This window comes from Cricetulus griseus (assembly GCF_003668045.3).
Source record: "Cricetulus griseus strain 17A/GY chromosome 1 unlocalized genomic scaffold, alternate assembly CriGri-PICRH-1.0 chr1_0, whole genome shotgun sequence".
NCBI classification, from domain to species: domain Eukaryota; kingdom Metazoa; phylum Chordata; class Mammalia; order Rodentia; family Cricetidae; genus Cricetulus; species Cricetulus griseus.
The window spans coordinates 156967150-156984513 of NW_023276806.1; the positions used below are offsets into that span (position 1 = coordinate 156967150).

The 17364-nt window shown below is 41.4% G+C and overlaps 1 protein-coding gene across 10 annotated transcripts in view; it reads left to right on the forward strand.

The window, feature by feature from the left end:
- Anks1b (ankyrin repeat and sterile alpha motif domain containing 1B) overlaps positions 1-17364 on the forward strand; it is a 1028376-nt gene that overhangs the window by 945882 nt on the left and 65130 nt on the right. For 4 of the 10 annotated variants that reach the window (XM_035451548.1, XM_035451550.1, XM_035451551.1 and 1 more), the window contains one exon: positions 4767-4874. The exons of 3 other annotated variants lie outside the window; for them this stretch is intronic. In XM_035451548.1, coding sequence (XP_035307439.1) covers positions 4767-4874 — 108 coding nt within the window. Of the gene's footprint in view, positions 1-4766; positions 4875-6828; positions 7009-17364 lie in introns of all 10 variants that reach the window. 3 more of the 10 variants (XM_027392602.2, XM_027392606.2, XM_035451549.1) reach the window with 1 other exon arrangement.

Genomic DNA, 17364 nt, shown 5'->3' on the forward strand with positions numbered 1-17364 from the left:
AGTTAGGGATGAAGTCTTGTTTCCATTTCCCCTCTCAGTGCTGGGACCCCATCTAGCCTAGACCTGTGCAGGCCCAGTGGATGCTGCCACAGTCTCTGTACGTTCATATGTGCATTGGTCCCAATGTATTTAGAAAGCCTTGTTTCTTTGGTATCTTCTATAACCTATGGCTCTTACAATCTTTCTGTCCCCTTTTCTGCAAGATTCCTGAGCCCTGAGGGGAGGGATTTGATAGAGACATCTGTAGGAGGACTTTTCTGTCCCACCAGACAGTTCCCAAATAAACACACAAAGACTTATTACTAATTATAAATGCTCAACTGATAGCTCGGGCTTGTCAGTAACTAGCTCTTATATTTTAAATTAACCCATATTTCTTATTTACACTCTGCCATATGCCGGTGCCTTTTTTCAGTATGGCAAGTTCATCTGACTTCTCTGTCTCATTGTGTTTCCCAAGATTCCACCCTTCTTCTTCCCAGTGTCCTCTTAGTCTGGTTCTCCCACCTAACATTATCCTACCTAGCTAGAGGCCAGTCAGCCTCTTTATTAAACTAGCCACAGCGACATATATTCACACAGTGTAAAGGAATATTCCACAGATATCCCTTTTAGGACTGAGTATTCCAAGGTCTCTTACTCTCTGCAGTGTCCAGTTGTGGGTGTCTTTATTTATTCCCATCTACTGCAGATGAAAGCTTCTCTGATGATAGTAGAGAAAAATACTGATCTCTGAGTATAACAGTGTTCTTAGGGGTCATTTTATTGCTACATTCCTTTAGTGGAACAGTAGTATTTGGTTTTCATCTAGGTCCCAGGAGTATCTGGTCTCAGGTTCTTGGCCACCTGTGCAGTATCAGGGAGGGTTCCATATCATAAAGTGGTTGGTTACTCTCAAAAGTCATGTCATTATTGCACTAAAGAATCTTGCCAGCAGGTCACCATTGTAGATTGAAAGGTTTGTAGCTGGGTTGGTGTTTACCTTTCTCCTCTGGCAGTGTGCAGAGTACCTTCCAGTATCATGAATACTAGTCAGTAGAAGTGAATGCTGTAGTATGCCCGCTCTTCTTACAACTTGTTTCCTTCCTTCCTTCCTTCTTTCCTGTGTGTGTGAGAGAGGGGGAGAGGAAGAGAGGAAGGAAGGGAGAGAGAGAGAGAGAGAGAGAGAGAGAGAGAGAGAGAGAGAGAGAGAGAGAGGAGCAAGAGAAGCCTTCTGGCCTGGAGTTAAGAATTCACTACATAAAGCAGGCTGGCCTTGATCTTGGAGTGATTCTCCTGCCTTTGCCTCCCAAGTACCAAGATTACTGGTATGTAACATGACACCTGGTATCACTACCTTCCTCTTTATCTTTTTGATAACCTTTGCCATCATTGGCAACAATGTCCCCTAGTGTTATTGATGGAAAACTGAGGCCAAAGGAGTCAAGTCACTTGTTCCAAACTTGAGTGTGAGAGAGGAAACCAAACACAAGTTTAAAATTTCAGCAGCTGTGGTTTTGTGTCATTATTGGGTTTGTTTATTTTTCAGAATATAAATTGAGTATCTTTATTAAATATACCAAAAGAACATTTCTTAGCAGTAGTCAAGGGCCCAACTTGGCACCATGAGCACTAGGTCCAATCACTTGCTGGGAAAAAAAAAGAAGTGGAAATTTTATGGAGAGCAGGAATAACATCCAATAGAAGCTTTTGGCAAAGTAGAAGAGAATGCAAATAAAAGGGAAATATAGAGGACTGGAGAGATGGTTTATTAGTTTAGGCACAGGCTGCTCTTTCAGAAGTCCCGGGTTTGATTCCCAGCACCCATATGTTGTTTCACAACCATCTGTAACTCCTGATGCAGGAGATCTGATACCTTCTTCTGGCATCCTTGGATACCAAGTGTGCAAGTGGTCCTCAGATACATACACGCAGGTTTAAAAAAAAATCCTACATACATAAAATAAAACAAAACAAAATGAAGTGTGTTTAGGCTTGCAAAATATCTTTGGAAAAGATTAGTGTTGTATATTTTCTGAGATGGAGGAATCTTTGATCTTGATGCTTAGGACATGAAACAAGACAAGAATATAAGGACATTTCTTTGGCTCCAATAGGTAATGCTGCCTGTGAGTTATGAGCACAGGACTACACTTCATTAGCATATTCCATATTTGCAAGGAGTATTCAGTGAAATCTCTATTGTCTGCTGTGTAGTGAAATGCAGAGCTGGCTAATAGAAATGCAGAAAGACAGGCCAGGCTACGTGAGTGGGCAGAAGGATGGCAGATGGGCTCCTGCATGGACAACTGGAAGATAAGGAATTTAGGGAGAAATAATCCAAATCATTCTCCCAAGACTAAAGGGATTTGAAGTATCCGCTACAACAAAATTTAAAGATTTTATGGTCAATGCGTACCTTTGTCCCATGTATGTTTTTATAGTGGCACTGCATCTCTAAAAGATCAGCCTTCCAACGGGTGAATTGAAAATGAGCATCTTAAAGAGGTCATTAAAGCAGAAGACAGCATCCTGCTTAAACTGACAGCCATGGCTCGCTTATTCTGAAATATTCTGAGCCCTGTTTTTTTTTTTTTTTCAACCTACTTAAGCAATTGTAATAAAGTGGGAGAATGCCCAGGTGAAATCACTGATAGGAGAAAGGAGCTGTTTATCAAGTCACACTTGCAAATGTTAGGATTTGTCAGCTCAGGGAAATGAGCGTTTATAAAAACTACAGGGCTATAGGGCATTCAACTTGATTAGCATCTACTATGTAAATGGAGTAAGACATAGAGCTATTCAAAACCTAAATCAGGGCCTGGCAAGACGGCTTGGCAAATAAAGGTGCATGCTGCCAAGCCTTACAGCCCTACTTCAATCTCCTGGAACCACATGATGGAAGAAGACTGGCTCTGCCAAGTTGTCCTGTGACCTACACATGTGTAATGTGGCACTCATATGCCCATATACACACACACATATATATGAAATAATAAATAAATAAATACATTGTTTTTTTTAAACCTTAAGCCTAGATCAAGTTAGGAAAAACAACTGTTAGGTAGCCAATAAGCAAAATTCAAGGTAGCACAATATGTATTTTAAATATGTGAGTGTGTATTATATATGTGTGTTATATATAGCAGATATTTATTACATATTATATATAATATATTTTATAAACATAAAATATTACATGGTAATATTTTAGGAGCTGTTACATCCTGGGGCACACATGGACACAGAAGGGGGAAAATATTTTTATTATTATACTTGTTATTCTTTTGTTTAAAAAGAAGAAAAATGCTGAGACATGAGACATATTGACTATAAGTTTATTATAAGGCCCGGCAGAGTAGGGAGACTAAGAAGAGGAACAGGGGTAAATGGCTGACTGCCATGGCCGGTCGCCGTAGAGAGACAGAGCGAGCACATAGGTGAGAGAGAAAGTAGAAAAGAAGCTGAGAGGAAACAGAGCGGGGAAACAGAGAGAAGAAACAGAGAGTGTAAATGGGCAGGGACCTGTCTTTTAAAGGGGTCCTCTGCACCTGTGTGCCAGACTTAGTTCCCATGGAACCTTGGGCTGACCAGGGTACTGCCTGTTCCACCAGGTAACAGGGGCAGGCCAGCATAATGCCTGAACCTTTCAATACTCATAATTTATTGTTTTAAAAAGTGGTATTTGAAGATGTGGCCAAAGCTTCACAGCATTTGCCTTTATGTAAAAACAAGCTTGATAATCAGACAAACTGATTCAGAGCCCATGGTCTTCACACAAGGGCTTATGGGTAAGTAACTTGGCCTTATAGACCACAGTTTATCTGTAAGGAGAGAAGCCCTTCTGGATAGGGATGTTGGAAGACAGAGAGTGACGGCTGTCAAGCATTACAAGGACAGGACTGGGACTGGCACTCCCTTTGGTATCTCCTCCTTTGAGATCTCCTCCACAGATGCCCTTGATGGCACTTGGACACCCATTTACCCCAAGAAGGCAGCACTAATGCCTGATGTAACCTAACTTGCCTACTTTAATCCTCACCCACACCCATTCTTTCCTATTCATTGAGTCCCACCCCCAACCCTGTCCCCACCTTGGCCTGGTTTCAAGGCTTGCTTTAGCATTGCGGAAATAACTGATCAACCAGTCCCAGGGCCCTGTTCTTAGGGACCCGACTTGGGAAGAGCTAGGTATAAATACAGGCATTCCAACCAAGTCATTTCCAAGAATGGCTTTTTAAAAAAATGTCAGAGTTTTGGGGACTATGGTCCAGCATTTTCAGTGAAGAGGTGGGAGCAATTCTTCCTCAGGAGACAGCATTTGAATAATAGAGGGACGGAAGTGTAGTTACCTGGAAGTCTCCAGGCGACTGTCCCACAGGTGCTGGGGCAGAGTGGAAGGAGGTGGCGGGAGGTGGGAAGGGATCATAGAGTCCCCCAGGTGAAGATGAATGTTTGTGGTATGTGTGTGGGGGTGGGGGTTGGGGTGTGCTCAATCTTTGTCCTAAAAGCACTAGGAATCCAGGGAGTTTTCAGCCTGTCATTGCTCAGAGTGGGTTTGTGTATCAGGGGGGTCTCATAGCCAATGTACAGAGTGAGACCTTGGCCCTCTCTGCTCTCTCTACCCACGATTTCTGACTGTTGACCCTCCAACCTCCCTACCCAGTCTCTCTGGGTAGGGTCAAGGCTACATAAACCTCTTTGTACTGTTTGTGTTGTAGGACATACACATTTTCTTTTTTTTTCCCCCTTAAGTAAAATAGTTAACCCAATACATGTTGTTTCAGGTTTTAAAAATCAGTTTGATTGGCCACAGGAAACGCATCTTGGCATCTCTGGGAGACAGATTGCACGAGGACCCTCCGCAGAAGCCCCCTCGTTCCATCACCCTCAGGGTAAGTGCCACCATGGCCATTTTGCTCTCTTCCCCTCTCCTAAAAAAGAATGTTGTGCAATAAAAGGCCTGAGGCTGTGGAGGAGGCTGTTTTCCTCATCACTTGCCTTATCTGTATAGAGAAACAAACTGTTTTCCTCATCACTTGCTGTATCTGTATAGAGAAACAATCTCCCTTTTGATTGTGTTTGGTTTTCTCAGTATATAACCAGAAATTTAGAAATATATTTTAAAGGAATTCCGTTTGACTAGCCAGCACCTTTTAGAGACCGCCCCTTCATCCCCAGTCTTTCACTCCCAAGAGAAAGAAAATGAGTTTTCCGTCAGACTGCTCAAACCCACGGAAAAGAAATCGATCAGGAACCACAGTTAAATAAAAATCAATTTAAAATTAACCTCAGGGTCCTTTTGTTTTTCAAGAGATGAAAAATGACCATTTTTGCCCTAAGAATATAGACTCCAAAATTTTATTTAGTAAACTAATGATTGTTTCCTTCAGCTATATTTTTAGAAACATGGGGTAGGAAAACTAAAGAGAAATTGTAAAAGGTAAAAACAAAAAAGAAAAGTGAGATAGAAGGGGTGAAAAGAAGTCGAGAGGTGATCCTCTGGTGAGATGCTAAAGGCAGAGGGCGGAGCCATAGGCCCCGCCTTTCATGAAACCCACGTGGTCTCTTCTAAGGTCCAGTAGGAAGCTAAGGTCTCCTTGACAAGCTCAGTTCTCCATTTAATCCTGCACTCATTTGCCTCGTATTTCCGTCGCAAGTGTCAGGAAAGGTAGCCATAAATGATGAACACAAGCATATGCTCCTTGGGAAATAAATGGCCCTGGTAGGTGACTTAGGTAAACTGCAGGTCACAGCCATTGTGGCAGGGGGCTGGACAGGACTGAACCTAGAATGATGAGTCCGATTCAGCTTAGAAGAAGAAATAGAGTCCATGACATGCAAGAATCCACAAGATGCTCCATCCAGGAGCCAAGAGGAACTGAGTACGGGGACATCAGGATAAGCTAAGATGTATGTAGGCTACTTCAGGGTTTGAGGAATAAGGAAAGCAAAGGTAAGACTCATATTTATCCCTCCATAGTAGGCCTCCAGTACATTAGAACAAAATTATTGTCTTGCCTCCCTCTTACTTCGTGGAAAGGGGGAAGGCTCCGAGCACCATCGGGTAAGTCACTTCCGGTTTACACTGCTCCCTGGCCTTTCCCTGCTGAACCTCTTGCCCTGACTCTCAAGAAGAGACAAATTAAAGATGGGCAGGGGGAAGTCCTAGAAAAAGTGGGTCTAACTCTGCCAGAGGAAGTCAGGGGAAGAAGTGACCTGCAGAATGGAATCTCATGATTCCAGTCCTCTTGTGGCTTAGGGCGCGGCCATTGCCGTCCTTCATCTTACTCTGGCCAGTCTGCAGCTAGAGTTGTCTTTGCTGTTGAAAAGCATCCTCTGTCATTATACGCATTGCTCTGCAGTCTGTACGTCGCGTGACATGCTATGTTGCCATACTGTGTCCACCTCCCAGCCCTATTGTCACACCACACTTTGGTCCAGGATCAAGACCTATCTGGTCCCATGTTAGCTTCTTGTAATGGCATCTCCCGCAGTGAGGATGAGCTGCCCACAGTTCCTTCCCTGGTAAACACGTGATAGTGTTGGGATACCCCACGGAGATGAATCTCTTTCCCGAGATCATCCAAAATACTGGGTCAAAACAACAGCAGCCACGTGTAATTCTTTATACTTTATACCTCTGACCTGAGAGCATTGGGAGGCAGGAGTATTGACCAGACCACACCACTAATAGAATTAACATTGGAATGGTAGCAACCCCAGCAGATGAATGAAAACTACTCCCACCCACCCCCTGTAGATTGTTGTGTTCATATTTCACAGTTTTTGAAACCGAAGGATAGCCGCAAGAGCATGGTATTTACTTCGTGATGTATTTCCATTCAGGAACCCAGTGGTAATCACACTCCTCCTCAGTTGTCTCCATCACTTAGCCAAAGCACTTACACCACTGGTGGCTCCCTAGACGCTCCTCACATTATCATGCAGGGCGATGCCAGGAGGAGAAGAAATGAGAACTACTTTGATGATATTCCCCGATCAAAGCTGGAGAGGCAGATGGCTCAGGTAAGGTGTTCGAAGCCTCTGTGATGTGTTTGCCTTTCCCCCACAGCAGGTAATGCTCTCAGATACTGAGCAGTAGCTCACGAAGGATGCTACTATCCACGCCTAAGTGGAACTTTGCCATTTTTATAAAGTGTGCTGGCTGCGTGCTGTGCTTTCTTGAACTTGAAGCAGCCCCTTCTAGGAGATGGATATATACATAGATCATTGTAAACCATTCTCAGTGAGTTACTTACAGCTAGCTGGTCTCACTGTCTGTGCTCTCAAAATCTTTGTGGAAAAGAAATATATCTGGGCCAGAATCAAGTCACAACAAGACGAATAATAAAATTCTAGGTTTTAAACATAAATTGGTTGGATGGTGTAGCAGAAGTTTGGGGAAAGGGTTAGCTTCCTGTGAGGTCATTTCCTCCTAAGCTCACGTGTTTATACAGAAGCACCCTCGTGGGAGTAGTTGCACCATCACACATTGTCACCTTGAACAGTTAGAAGTAACAATGCTGCCTGACACAGATTTGAAAAGAGAACCCTGTTAGTCAGCCCTTCCCTCCTTGGTACAAATGCTCACTTAACTGTGTCCCTGGATCTCTGTTAAGACACTTGAGTCAGCCATAGCTAAACAGTGACACATATCCTTGTCAGGTGGACAGCTAGTTCTGCACCTCTGCTCCTCATTTCAGAGATAAGGACATATGGACAGCTATGGGCAGAACCAGTCCTTCCCATTGTCATTGTAGGTTGAGCTGGAAGTTCTGAGAGCCTTCCTTCTGCCTCCCACATATTAGCTGAGAACTCAGAGGTGAAAATTTGACTGTAATTGTTTTGCCTTAGTTGTTAATTTTTTTCTCAACTGTTTGTGAGATTGTGTTTTTGAAAGTCTTTGGGAAACACTCTTGTGTTTTAACTCAAGGAAGAAATATGTAAAGAGAATGTTCTAGAAACCCTGACTATACTGTTTACGATGCCTTGGTGAGAGAGGGCCTGCAATGCTCTCTCAGTACTGAATTGTGTAGGGGGTGGCAGTGTTGGGACTTATGGTTTTTGTTAAATAAGATGGAATATGGGAGAGGGGAGAAAGGGATAATTTTCCTATTCTCTGTGGTTGGCTACTATCTGTAAATCTGCTGCTGTTTAAACTGAAGCTCTTCTAAATAGGGAAGATGGAGGGTTCCTTCCCCAAGCCACTCCTAAATTTCCTGCTCTTAGTATCTGTGGGACACATATGCAATTGGTTCAGCTCACCTAATGGAAACATCTGAGACATGGCTTTCAACCTTGAATCACATGATCTTTAGAGAATCATTAAAATTCAGTCATTTCTGGATCCTTGTCCTCCTGGGTAAGGCAGGATGGATCTTCAATGAGCGTTAACTATTATTGACTGAGTCACCTTCAGTAACCAAAAAATTAACTGTCTCAGCTACTCCTATCATTTGTGAAATTTCTCCACATGGGGCAGTCTTTCCAAAGAGGAATTAATTACTCTTCTGCTTATTGACAGAACACTCAGAGTAACCTAGCAAAATCATTCCCTTCGTTTCTCTTTCAGAATCCCAAGCAGGGCCAGGAATACTTTTGATAACCCAAATCTTTTTCCTGTCAGTACACCCTGAAATGCATTCTTTTTAGGAATTGTCTTGCCTTGAGAAAATTGAATGGACCTTTATCTGGCCAGGTGAGAAAAACCCAAAAGCAGAAAGCCAAGTGAGATTGGTGGGCTGATGGGCTGTGATAGAGCGATTGCAAGCATGCCTATTTACCTCACAGGTCCAACTAAAAGCGATCGAATAACTGATGGAGACAGAGGCTCCATCGGCAGCCTGGAGCATATTAGACACCTTCTAGAATCCTGCAGTTCGATATACCACTTTAGCTGCAGAGGAAAAAGAAGAGAGCACTACTGGAATCTGATCAATAAGAAAAAGAGATTCTGGGATTGCAATTCTCTAGGCTGTATTCATTTCAGTTTGGGAATTTGTTTTGAGACTGTGTTCACAAGGATAAAAATCATGGTGTAATGAATGTATACTGCATAAAATAGTGCCATTCCAAACCTTTAGCCATTCAAAATATGAAGTACTTGGTGATTTGGTTGTTTGAACAGTGCAATTTATCTGATCAATTATAGTTTATGTTTTGTTTTGTTATCTTCCCCATTTGGAGTTGGGGTCCTTTGCTGTACAAATTTTTGAAATTCATTTGCTTTTTTAACAGTCTGAAACACTTACCCCAGACCATATCTTCTCCTGCACTTGTATGTTGAGCTATTCAACTTGGGTTTTAATGGGTTAGAATTAGCAGTTAAAATCTCTACAAGAAAATGTCTTACCAACCAGCAGTATGGTTCCAGTGCCCCTCCCCCAAATGTTTCTCCCAAGAGGCTTGAAACTAGGTGGGCTAATCCCTCTCTATTTCCCATAAAATACCGGAAGTCTACCTTTAAGCTCACTTTTTCCTGCAAAAAGGAGGGGGAATGCAATTGGTAGGAGACCCCCAAGACAGGGTCTCATACTTAGGAACCCCTCTACACCTTCCTGTTCACCTGAGCCCCTCTGCAGGGATTTGGAATACCAGCCCAAGGCCAGAAACCTTCAAGTTCTAAGTGGCTGCATTAACTCACAGGACTTTTGCTTTCTTGAAATCTGTCCAGAAGAACTACTTTGCTTAAGTAAAGAAAGAATCCAAGTTGAAAATTAAATTGAGATCAGCACAGCATCCATTCCACCTATTGAACTTGTTTGTTAGCAGATATTGAAAATTACTGCTAGGATAGTATTCAATTCCCTATTTACAATTTAAACCAATAAATGGTTTAAATAAATGAAAGATCTCTGTCTTGGGCCAGCCAAATGGCTTAGTGGCACAGGGCACCCACCACCAAACATGACAACCTGGGCTTCATCCCTGGAACATACATGTGAAAAGAGAAAACCAACTCGGTCCCCTCTTCTGACCTCCACATGTATACTGTGGCATGCTGCACTCACAATGCATGCATACATACACACACACACACACACACACACACACACACACACACACACACGTGTGCGCGTGCATGTGCACATGAGCACACAGAATAAATAAACAAATGATGCCTGTCTTGGAATATAGGCACTTTGTAAATATTGTGGCTGCTGTTTGCTTTGATCAAATATAAGCACTATTCTGGCATCCAGTGTGAAAAGCAGAGTTGATTCCAACACCGATAGTATAATGATATAAGCACATCTAGCTAACGGTTTCCCTGCCATTCTAAAAATACAGTTACTCTGGCCCAGGCTTCTAAACTGAGATCATTAGTCCAGAAGTTATGAAAGGGGTCTCCATTCCCTACCTCTTTAATAAATGTTGCACTCACACATAACTCTACCTCCGTGTGTGTGTGTGTGTGTGTGTGTGTGTGGTGCTTTTCTATTTCCAGGGGACCTTGGCATCTGTTTTATCCCTTTTTAGCATAAAGAAGGTGCCCTACACACTGCTCATGTGCATCTCATACATGGCAGAGCAGCATTATGTTCTAATGTCTGTGAAGATGAGACAGTAAATGCAAACACGGGAAATGCACCAGATGGAAGAAAATACCCCCACTATTTAGGGCCTAAATGCAACACTTAGCAGTTTTCTTAAATGCCACTTTGGAGAAATTAGTGTACTCTTGAAATGAGTCAAGGAAGAGGCTGGATTTCTGGTGTTCAGGAGGTACAGTCTCAGACTCTGGAAGAAAAGAGCAGAGTCCCCACATGCTGAAATGCAGTGGCCATTTATACAAGACTTCCCTTTGCAGAAATTCATGAGAAAAATGAAGTACTGCGTATGTTTTCACAGACATAGAAACAGGAAAAGAAGCACACTCTTCTGCACCAGCATCCACTTAGATGCCACCAAGGAAAACCCACAGTGTGAAATTCCTTGTGTTTTGAATGTTCTCACTGTTATGAAAATAAAACAAAACCCAGAAATATTGCCTGGGGCACATATCAAGCACTCTAAAGGCTTTTCCCAAATTGTTTCTTCATTAGAAATTTCGTTAATTCAGTTGAAAGCCTAATAGTTCTTGATCTACCAAGAATTACTTACAATGTATGACTAGATTAATTCCTCCCTCGTTTGAAAGTACTCTACATGTATTAATTCCACAGATATTCATTCTTTTGACATTATTAAAGGGAAGAAAATAGAAACATCCACGTGGGGGCCCTGCTGCCACCATTCCTGCTGGTCCCTGCTGGTCTCTGCTGGTCTCTATTGGGTTTTCCTGTACACTTCTATTATTTAATCCCCCTAACAGTCCATCTGCACTGAGGTGGGTGAGGGTTTTGCCTCATGAGAAATAAGTGGCAGCTTTCTGTCTCATGCCTTCTGCCAGTCTTCTTTCCCTGTACCCCTGATGCCCAATGCCATAAAATAGTCTGATAACAGTTCAACAAATAGCAATTTCCCATGTGTTGTAATAGATTATGTATATGTAGGTACAGGTATTGAAAGGAAAAAACCATGTATAGCTTAGTGGAAACTATGAATCGGCTCATGGTTGCCATCAGGAAACCTGTTAGGTAAAAAGTTATAAGGTTTATAGCAGATAAAGTAGAGACCCTTGAACAGGGCAGTGGTGGTGTAAGCCTTTAATCCCAGCACTTGGGAGGCATAGGCAGGTGGATCTCTGTGAGTTTGAGACCAGCCTCGTCTACAAGAGCTAGTTCCAGGACAGCCTCCAAAGCTACAGAGAAACCCTGTCTCAACACCTCCCCAAAAGAAACAAACAACAAAAAAAGTAGAAATCCTGTCCATCTTGGCAGCACTCTGTCTTCCCATATCTTCAGGAAGCTTTGTATGTGGGTGCAGGATATACTCTGTACACAGAAATTCCTGCTGGGAGTTTCTTCAGATGGTGAGGCTGGTTTCTCCATAGTGTCCTCAGCTGGGGTTCTGAGTTGATTTTTTTCTGGCTATGCAACCTGAACCAAGTTATGTTGTATTTCTGAACTTTAATTTACTTGCATTAAGATGTGGACAATGCCTACTTCTCAGGTTTGTGTATATTAGATAATGTGTGTGAAAATATATTATAAATTATTAAGGTTGGATAGAAGGATGCATAGTGGATAGATGGAGATAGATAGATAGATAGATATGTCTTAGTTACTTGGGATGTATAGTTTTAGAGGGTTAGTTGATCGCCATGGCAGGGAGATGGCATCAGGCAGACATGGCACTAGAAAAGTAACTGAAAGCTTACATCTTGAGATTCAGCTACAAGGCAGAGAGAGAGAAAAAACTGGGAAAAATGTGGGGTTTTAAAACTTCAGAACTTACCCCCACAGTTACACACCTCCTCAGTAAAAGCCACACCTCCTAATCCTTACCAAATAGTTCCACCAAATGAAAACCAAGCATTCAAATATATGAACCTATGGGGAGTCCATCTCTGCTAATTCAACTTACAAAAGAATACAGCCAAGGAAATCCTATGGAAATAATATGTTGTATCATGACTATATAAAACATTAAGTGAAAACAGGATTTTTTTTCTTCAGTGAAATTTAGAATTTGTATATGTGTGTGTTGTATGTATGTGTGCCTGTGTGGGGAAGGGTACACACACAACTGCACTTGTTGAGGGCAGAGGATGACATTGGGTGTCTACCTCAGTCAATCCACATGTTCTTTTATTTATGTTTTAGACACAGCCTCTCCCTGAACCTGGAACTCACTGAGTTTACTAGGCTGGCTGGCCAGTAAGCCCCAAGGATCCACCTGACTCCTCCTCAGCCCAGGGTTACTGGCCCATACCGGCATGCAGGGCTTTTGACATGGGTACTAGGGATCCGAACTCAGATTCTCATGCTATCCTGGCAAGATGACCAGGCTATCACACCATCCCTGAAACTCAGGACTTTTAAAAAACACATAGTACATAAAATATTTAACTAGAGAAGTACAGATGACCCCCAAAAGCACTTATCTCTCTCTGAAAAAGAAGAAAGATTGATATTTATTTACACTGTCCTATTTCTCCTGAAAGAAAAGACATGTTTCTCCTAGAAGTCCTACCCAGTGCTCAACATTTTTGGAAGTTACAGAATGAACATTCAGAAAATAGCAGCTATGTTGGAAAAAACATTTTTTATTGCTGTATTACATCAGAAACTTTCTAATGTCAATTGGTTAGTGGTTCCATTTTAATTTAGATTTTTCATCAGAGAGCTCCTACTTACAAAGGCTTTGCCTGCTCATGATTTCAAATTTTTCTTCCATGGTCTAAAGAGAAATTCCTCAGATTTTAGCATAGAAAGATAATGTACAACCAAAAAGAAGGCTAAGAGTAAACCCTTTGACATCAAGAGCTTCCTACTTGACAGCTGGTCAAGTTGACAAGCTGACACCTCAGCTTCAGTTTGAGATGTTGATGCTGTCTTTGAGCCAAGAAGCAAGACTGACCACTCTTACTGCCAAAGGCCTCACACAGTGCACAGGTAGAAAACAGTGCTTTTAGACTCAGATACAAACCCAAAGTGCTGTACACATTCTTTATTCATTTAGTCAATTGCCTCTTCTCTAAATACACCCTTTAGCTCTGACAACTTCAGGGTTAGGGATGCCCGTACGGTTAGGGCCTTCTGCATCCCTATATCATAGGCCTTTACATAATTGGAAGAAATGGGAGAACCGCCTCTTGAGGTTCCCTCCTTGTATTTATACATCTGGAGTCTTGTTCTCTGTCAAGTCCATGAAAGAAGCAAATAAGATGGCTGGAGTTTATTTCGACAGACCCAAATAGGCCTAAACACCACCAATAATTTTTCTAGAGAAATTAAAACCAGACCTTTTTTAACTCAATAGAAAAGATTCTATTTTCAACTGAATAAAGAAATAGGACAATGTTTGAAAACCCTGTTTCAATGGAACTGACCTCGTGGTTTTCGGAGTGCCTGAGGCTTGCTGACATTGAGCAGCTTGCTCTCAAAGACACACACCAGGCTATTTTTCTACTTGTTAAATTTTTGGAATGTTCCTCATTATATTCAGTCCAGTTCTTGAGTCCATGGGTCAGAGTTTCAGCTGTTATAATCTGACCTCGCTAAAATTTAAAGGCTAGAAGAATTCTATCATTCTCCTCACCCTCTCCCTTTTCTTTTGCTAATGATAAAAATAAAAGAAAAGGTTTTTTTCAATATAGAGGAAATAGAGCTGGCGGCACACACCTCTCAAAGTTAATTCTGTTGATATATGACTAAAGTACCATGTCTGTAAGGCCTCTGGATGAACGTGAGCGACGACAACAACAACAAAATACTTCAACATGACTTACATGGAAAGGGCTGTTGTACTGAGTCTCCCTGTGAAGTCCAGGTGGTCTTATAGCTAGGTGTTTATGGCCAGATGGTCTTATAGCCAGGTGTTTATGGCCAGGTGGTCTTATAGCCAGGTGTTTATGGCCAGGTAGTCTTATAGCCAGGTGTTTATGGCCAGGTAGTCTTATAGCCAGGTGTTTATGGCCAGGTGGTCTTAACAGCCAGGATCATTTAGGTTTGGTGTTTCTGCCTTCTTTCCACATGCTGATGCTTAAGGTTGTTGCCAATTAAAACTAGACCATGTTTTTTTGTTTTTGGTTTTTTGTTTTGTTTTTCAACGTCAATAGAAAAGATTCTATTTTCAACTGAATAAAGAAATAGGACAATATTTGAAAATCCCATGTTGGTGAAACTGATCTTGTGATTTTTGTAGTACCTGTGGCCTGCTGACAAACCCCCATGATCATTTCTCTGAGGTTTTCTATGTTCCTTTGGGTTGGCTATTTTCCCTAATAAGCTTTCTGTACATGTGGGAAGTTTCAGGCCCAGTTCCTCTGCAGTTTGAACTGACATCAAATGGAGCTGATCCTTCCATCTTGAAAGTGTGGTATTGAGGCCTATCAGTCTGGTTTGTCTCAGTAGTCTCTCTTTGAGCTAATCACAGAGGTAGAGGTCTGTGTGTTTCTGTGTGTGATATGGCAGGGAGGGAGCTCTCCAAGTGGACAGAAATAGGGTTAGTTTCCAAGCAGACAGAAATAGCCAAGGTGGGCAGCTGAATAAACTCACAACTTTCCAATTCTGCCAATATCCAATAGAAATTAATTATATTATAAGGGTATTGATTTGAGTTTTCATACTTAATTTGATGAGTTTTTAAAACTCTCAGATTTGAAGTAATGAATAAATAAATAAATAAATAAATAAATAAGCCCACCTCTGTCACCTTGGAGAGCTCCTTAGTTCTCTGAGTGTGACTAATATCTACCTACCTCCTATCATTATTTTGGAGCACAAATAGAGTAATATTTGTCAAAGCATTTTTGAAACTCTGAAGCTATGCATTTGGATGATCTTCAAAATTATTATTATTATTATTATTATTATTATTATTATTATTATGAGATACTTTCTAATTTTCTTCTTCATTATGCTTTTTCAGCTGCAACAGAATAAATGCATAAAATTGAGCTGTTTTACAAAACTATTTCTAGTTTCCAGTTTGTAATCCCAAACCAATATGTCTCCACTAATGTGGAAAGAGTAGTCCTTATGAATGCAAACTCTGCCCACAGTGTCCCTGGCCATGCTATAAGATAGCTTGGCATTGGAACTCCTTGGGAAAAGATTTATGATTTATAGCCATTCTTACATACATTTAACATGCTAAGGTCTTTATGAATTACATGTTTCAAAATGTATAAATATATTTTCATTTACAAAATATATGTAATATTGGCATTATAACTGTTTGAATGTTTGTGTGGAGATCATACAAGATATTAAAACACAAAGGGCAATTGGCTGCCTTCACCTTTCTGTAGTAACCACATTAACTCCTTGTCAGCATCCTTCTGATAAGCAGGATGTGAGCTATGCATCAACCCAGGTCCTCAGCTTTGGCCATGTCTGCATCTTCATGTTGAACACTATTGGCATACCAATAATTCTTCTGAGCTTTACCATGACATTTTCGCTGCTTGAGCCATGCCTCCCTTCTTAGCCCATAACAATGCTGGGTTTTTCTACTTACATTATTTCTTATCAAGTTGTTTGTCTAGTGATCCTAGACTGTTGAAGCATTCTAGAACTTGGTTTTGACTGAGTACACCATAGAACCTCTTCCCAGCTCTGTACTATACTAAATTTAAGAACTTAACCTGAAAAGCACACCACTCAGGTCCTCCACCGATGCATCAAATGGGACATTGTGCAAACTACAGCTGAGGGGAAACCATAGCTACCTACCAGAGACCTCCTACACTGATAACATTCAATGTCATTGAGTGTTCAGCTAGCTCTTGTTTATTTTTTCCAGATTTTCCAAGAGGATGAAATGAGGACACAATGGAACCTCAGAAAATATCCTCTAACAAATGGCTCTGCCCAGTGCTTCTTTTTAACCAGAAGCAAGAAACAAACATTGAACATATAGTTATTCAACAAATGAGTTGAAATAAAGAAGATGACAGCCTCTGTTTGCAAGAAAGGACTATCATGTATATTTTGGAGAGACATTACTGGCAAAAAAAGACATTACTTTGCAAAAATTAGTTTCTTTGCAGCAATCCATACTATGATAAAGAGCTGACTGCTGCTTTTCTGAACAAGTTATTAATGTTTCTGCTTTTTGCTGGTCTGAAACATGTTAGTGTCAGTAGAGATGGCATTGCAGCCTCGAGGCAGAATAGGTATCATGGTCCTTGTTGCCATAAACATGTGGTCCTGATTATCTAAAATTCACAGCAGCAGAGAGAACTCCAGTACCTGGAGAGCTGCCCAGCAAGCACACAGACAGCTTTCTGTTTTATCCCCACTCTGTGGTTTTTGCCTGTGAAGAGATTTTACAAATAAGTGAGTCATGCCAAGGACAGCTACAAGTGTCATTTTAGGGAATGCTGGTTATAGATTATACAAATAGGTAATAGAAATACCATAACCCTGTAGTTCTCTGCCATGCTGGCATCTGAAAGATTATTTAATGTGCTATTGGAACCAGGAATGTAGTTATAAAGGAAGAGCAGAGAAGATGAGGGGCCTGAGGAGGTGTGAAGAGACACGGTGAGCACATAGTCCAGAACTTGTACCATTCCAGTGGAAACACAGTTTGTGTCCTCTTATATTTGCTTACACTTACAGTGCTGACGCCCACAATATTGAGTCCCACATGTAGGTGTTACTAGGGAAACACCAGTTGGCCCGACTTTTCCCTTCCAAGAATCTTCCCCATCGACATAAAGGAAAGGTCATGACCATGAAGTTTTGGTAAAATGGCTCTCCAGAGAGGTAGGGAAAGGATGGGAAGTGGCATTTTCTTGAGTCTGTCATTCTCTGCCAACAAATAGCT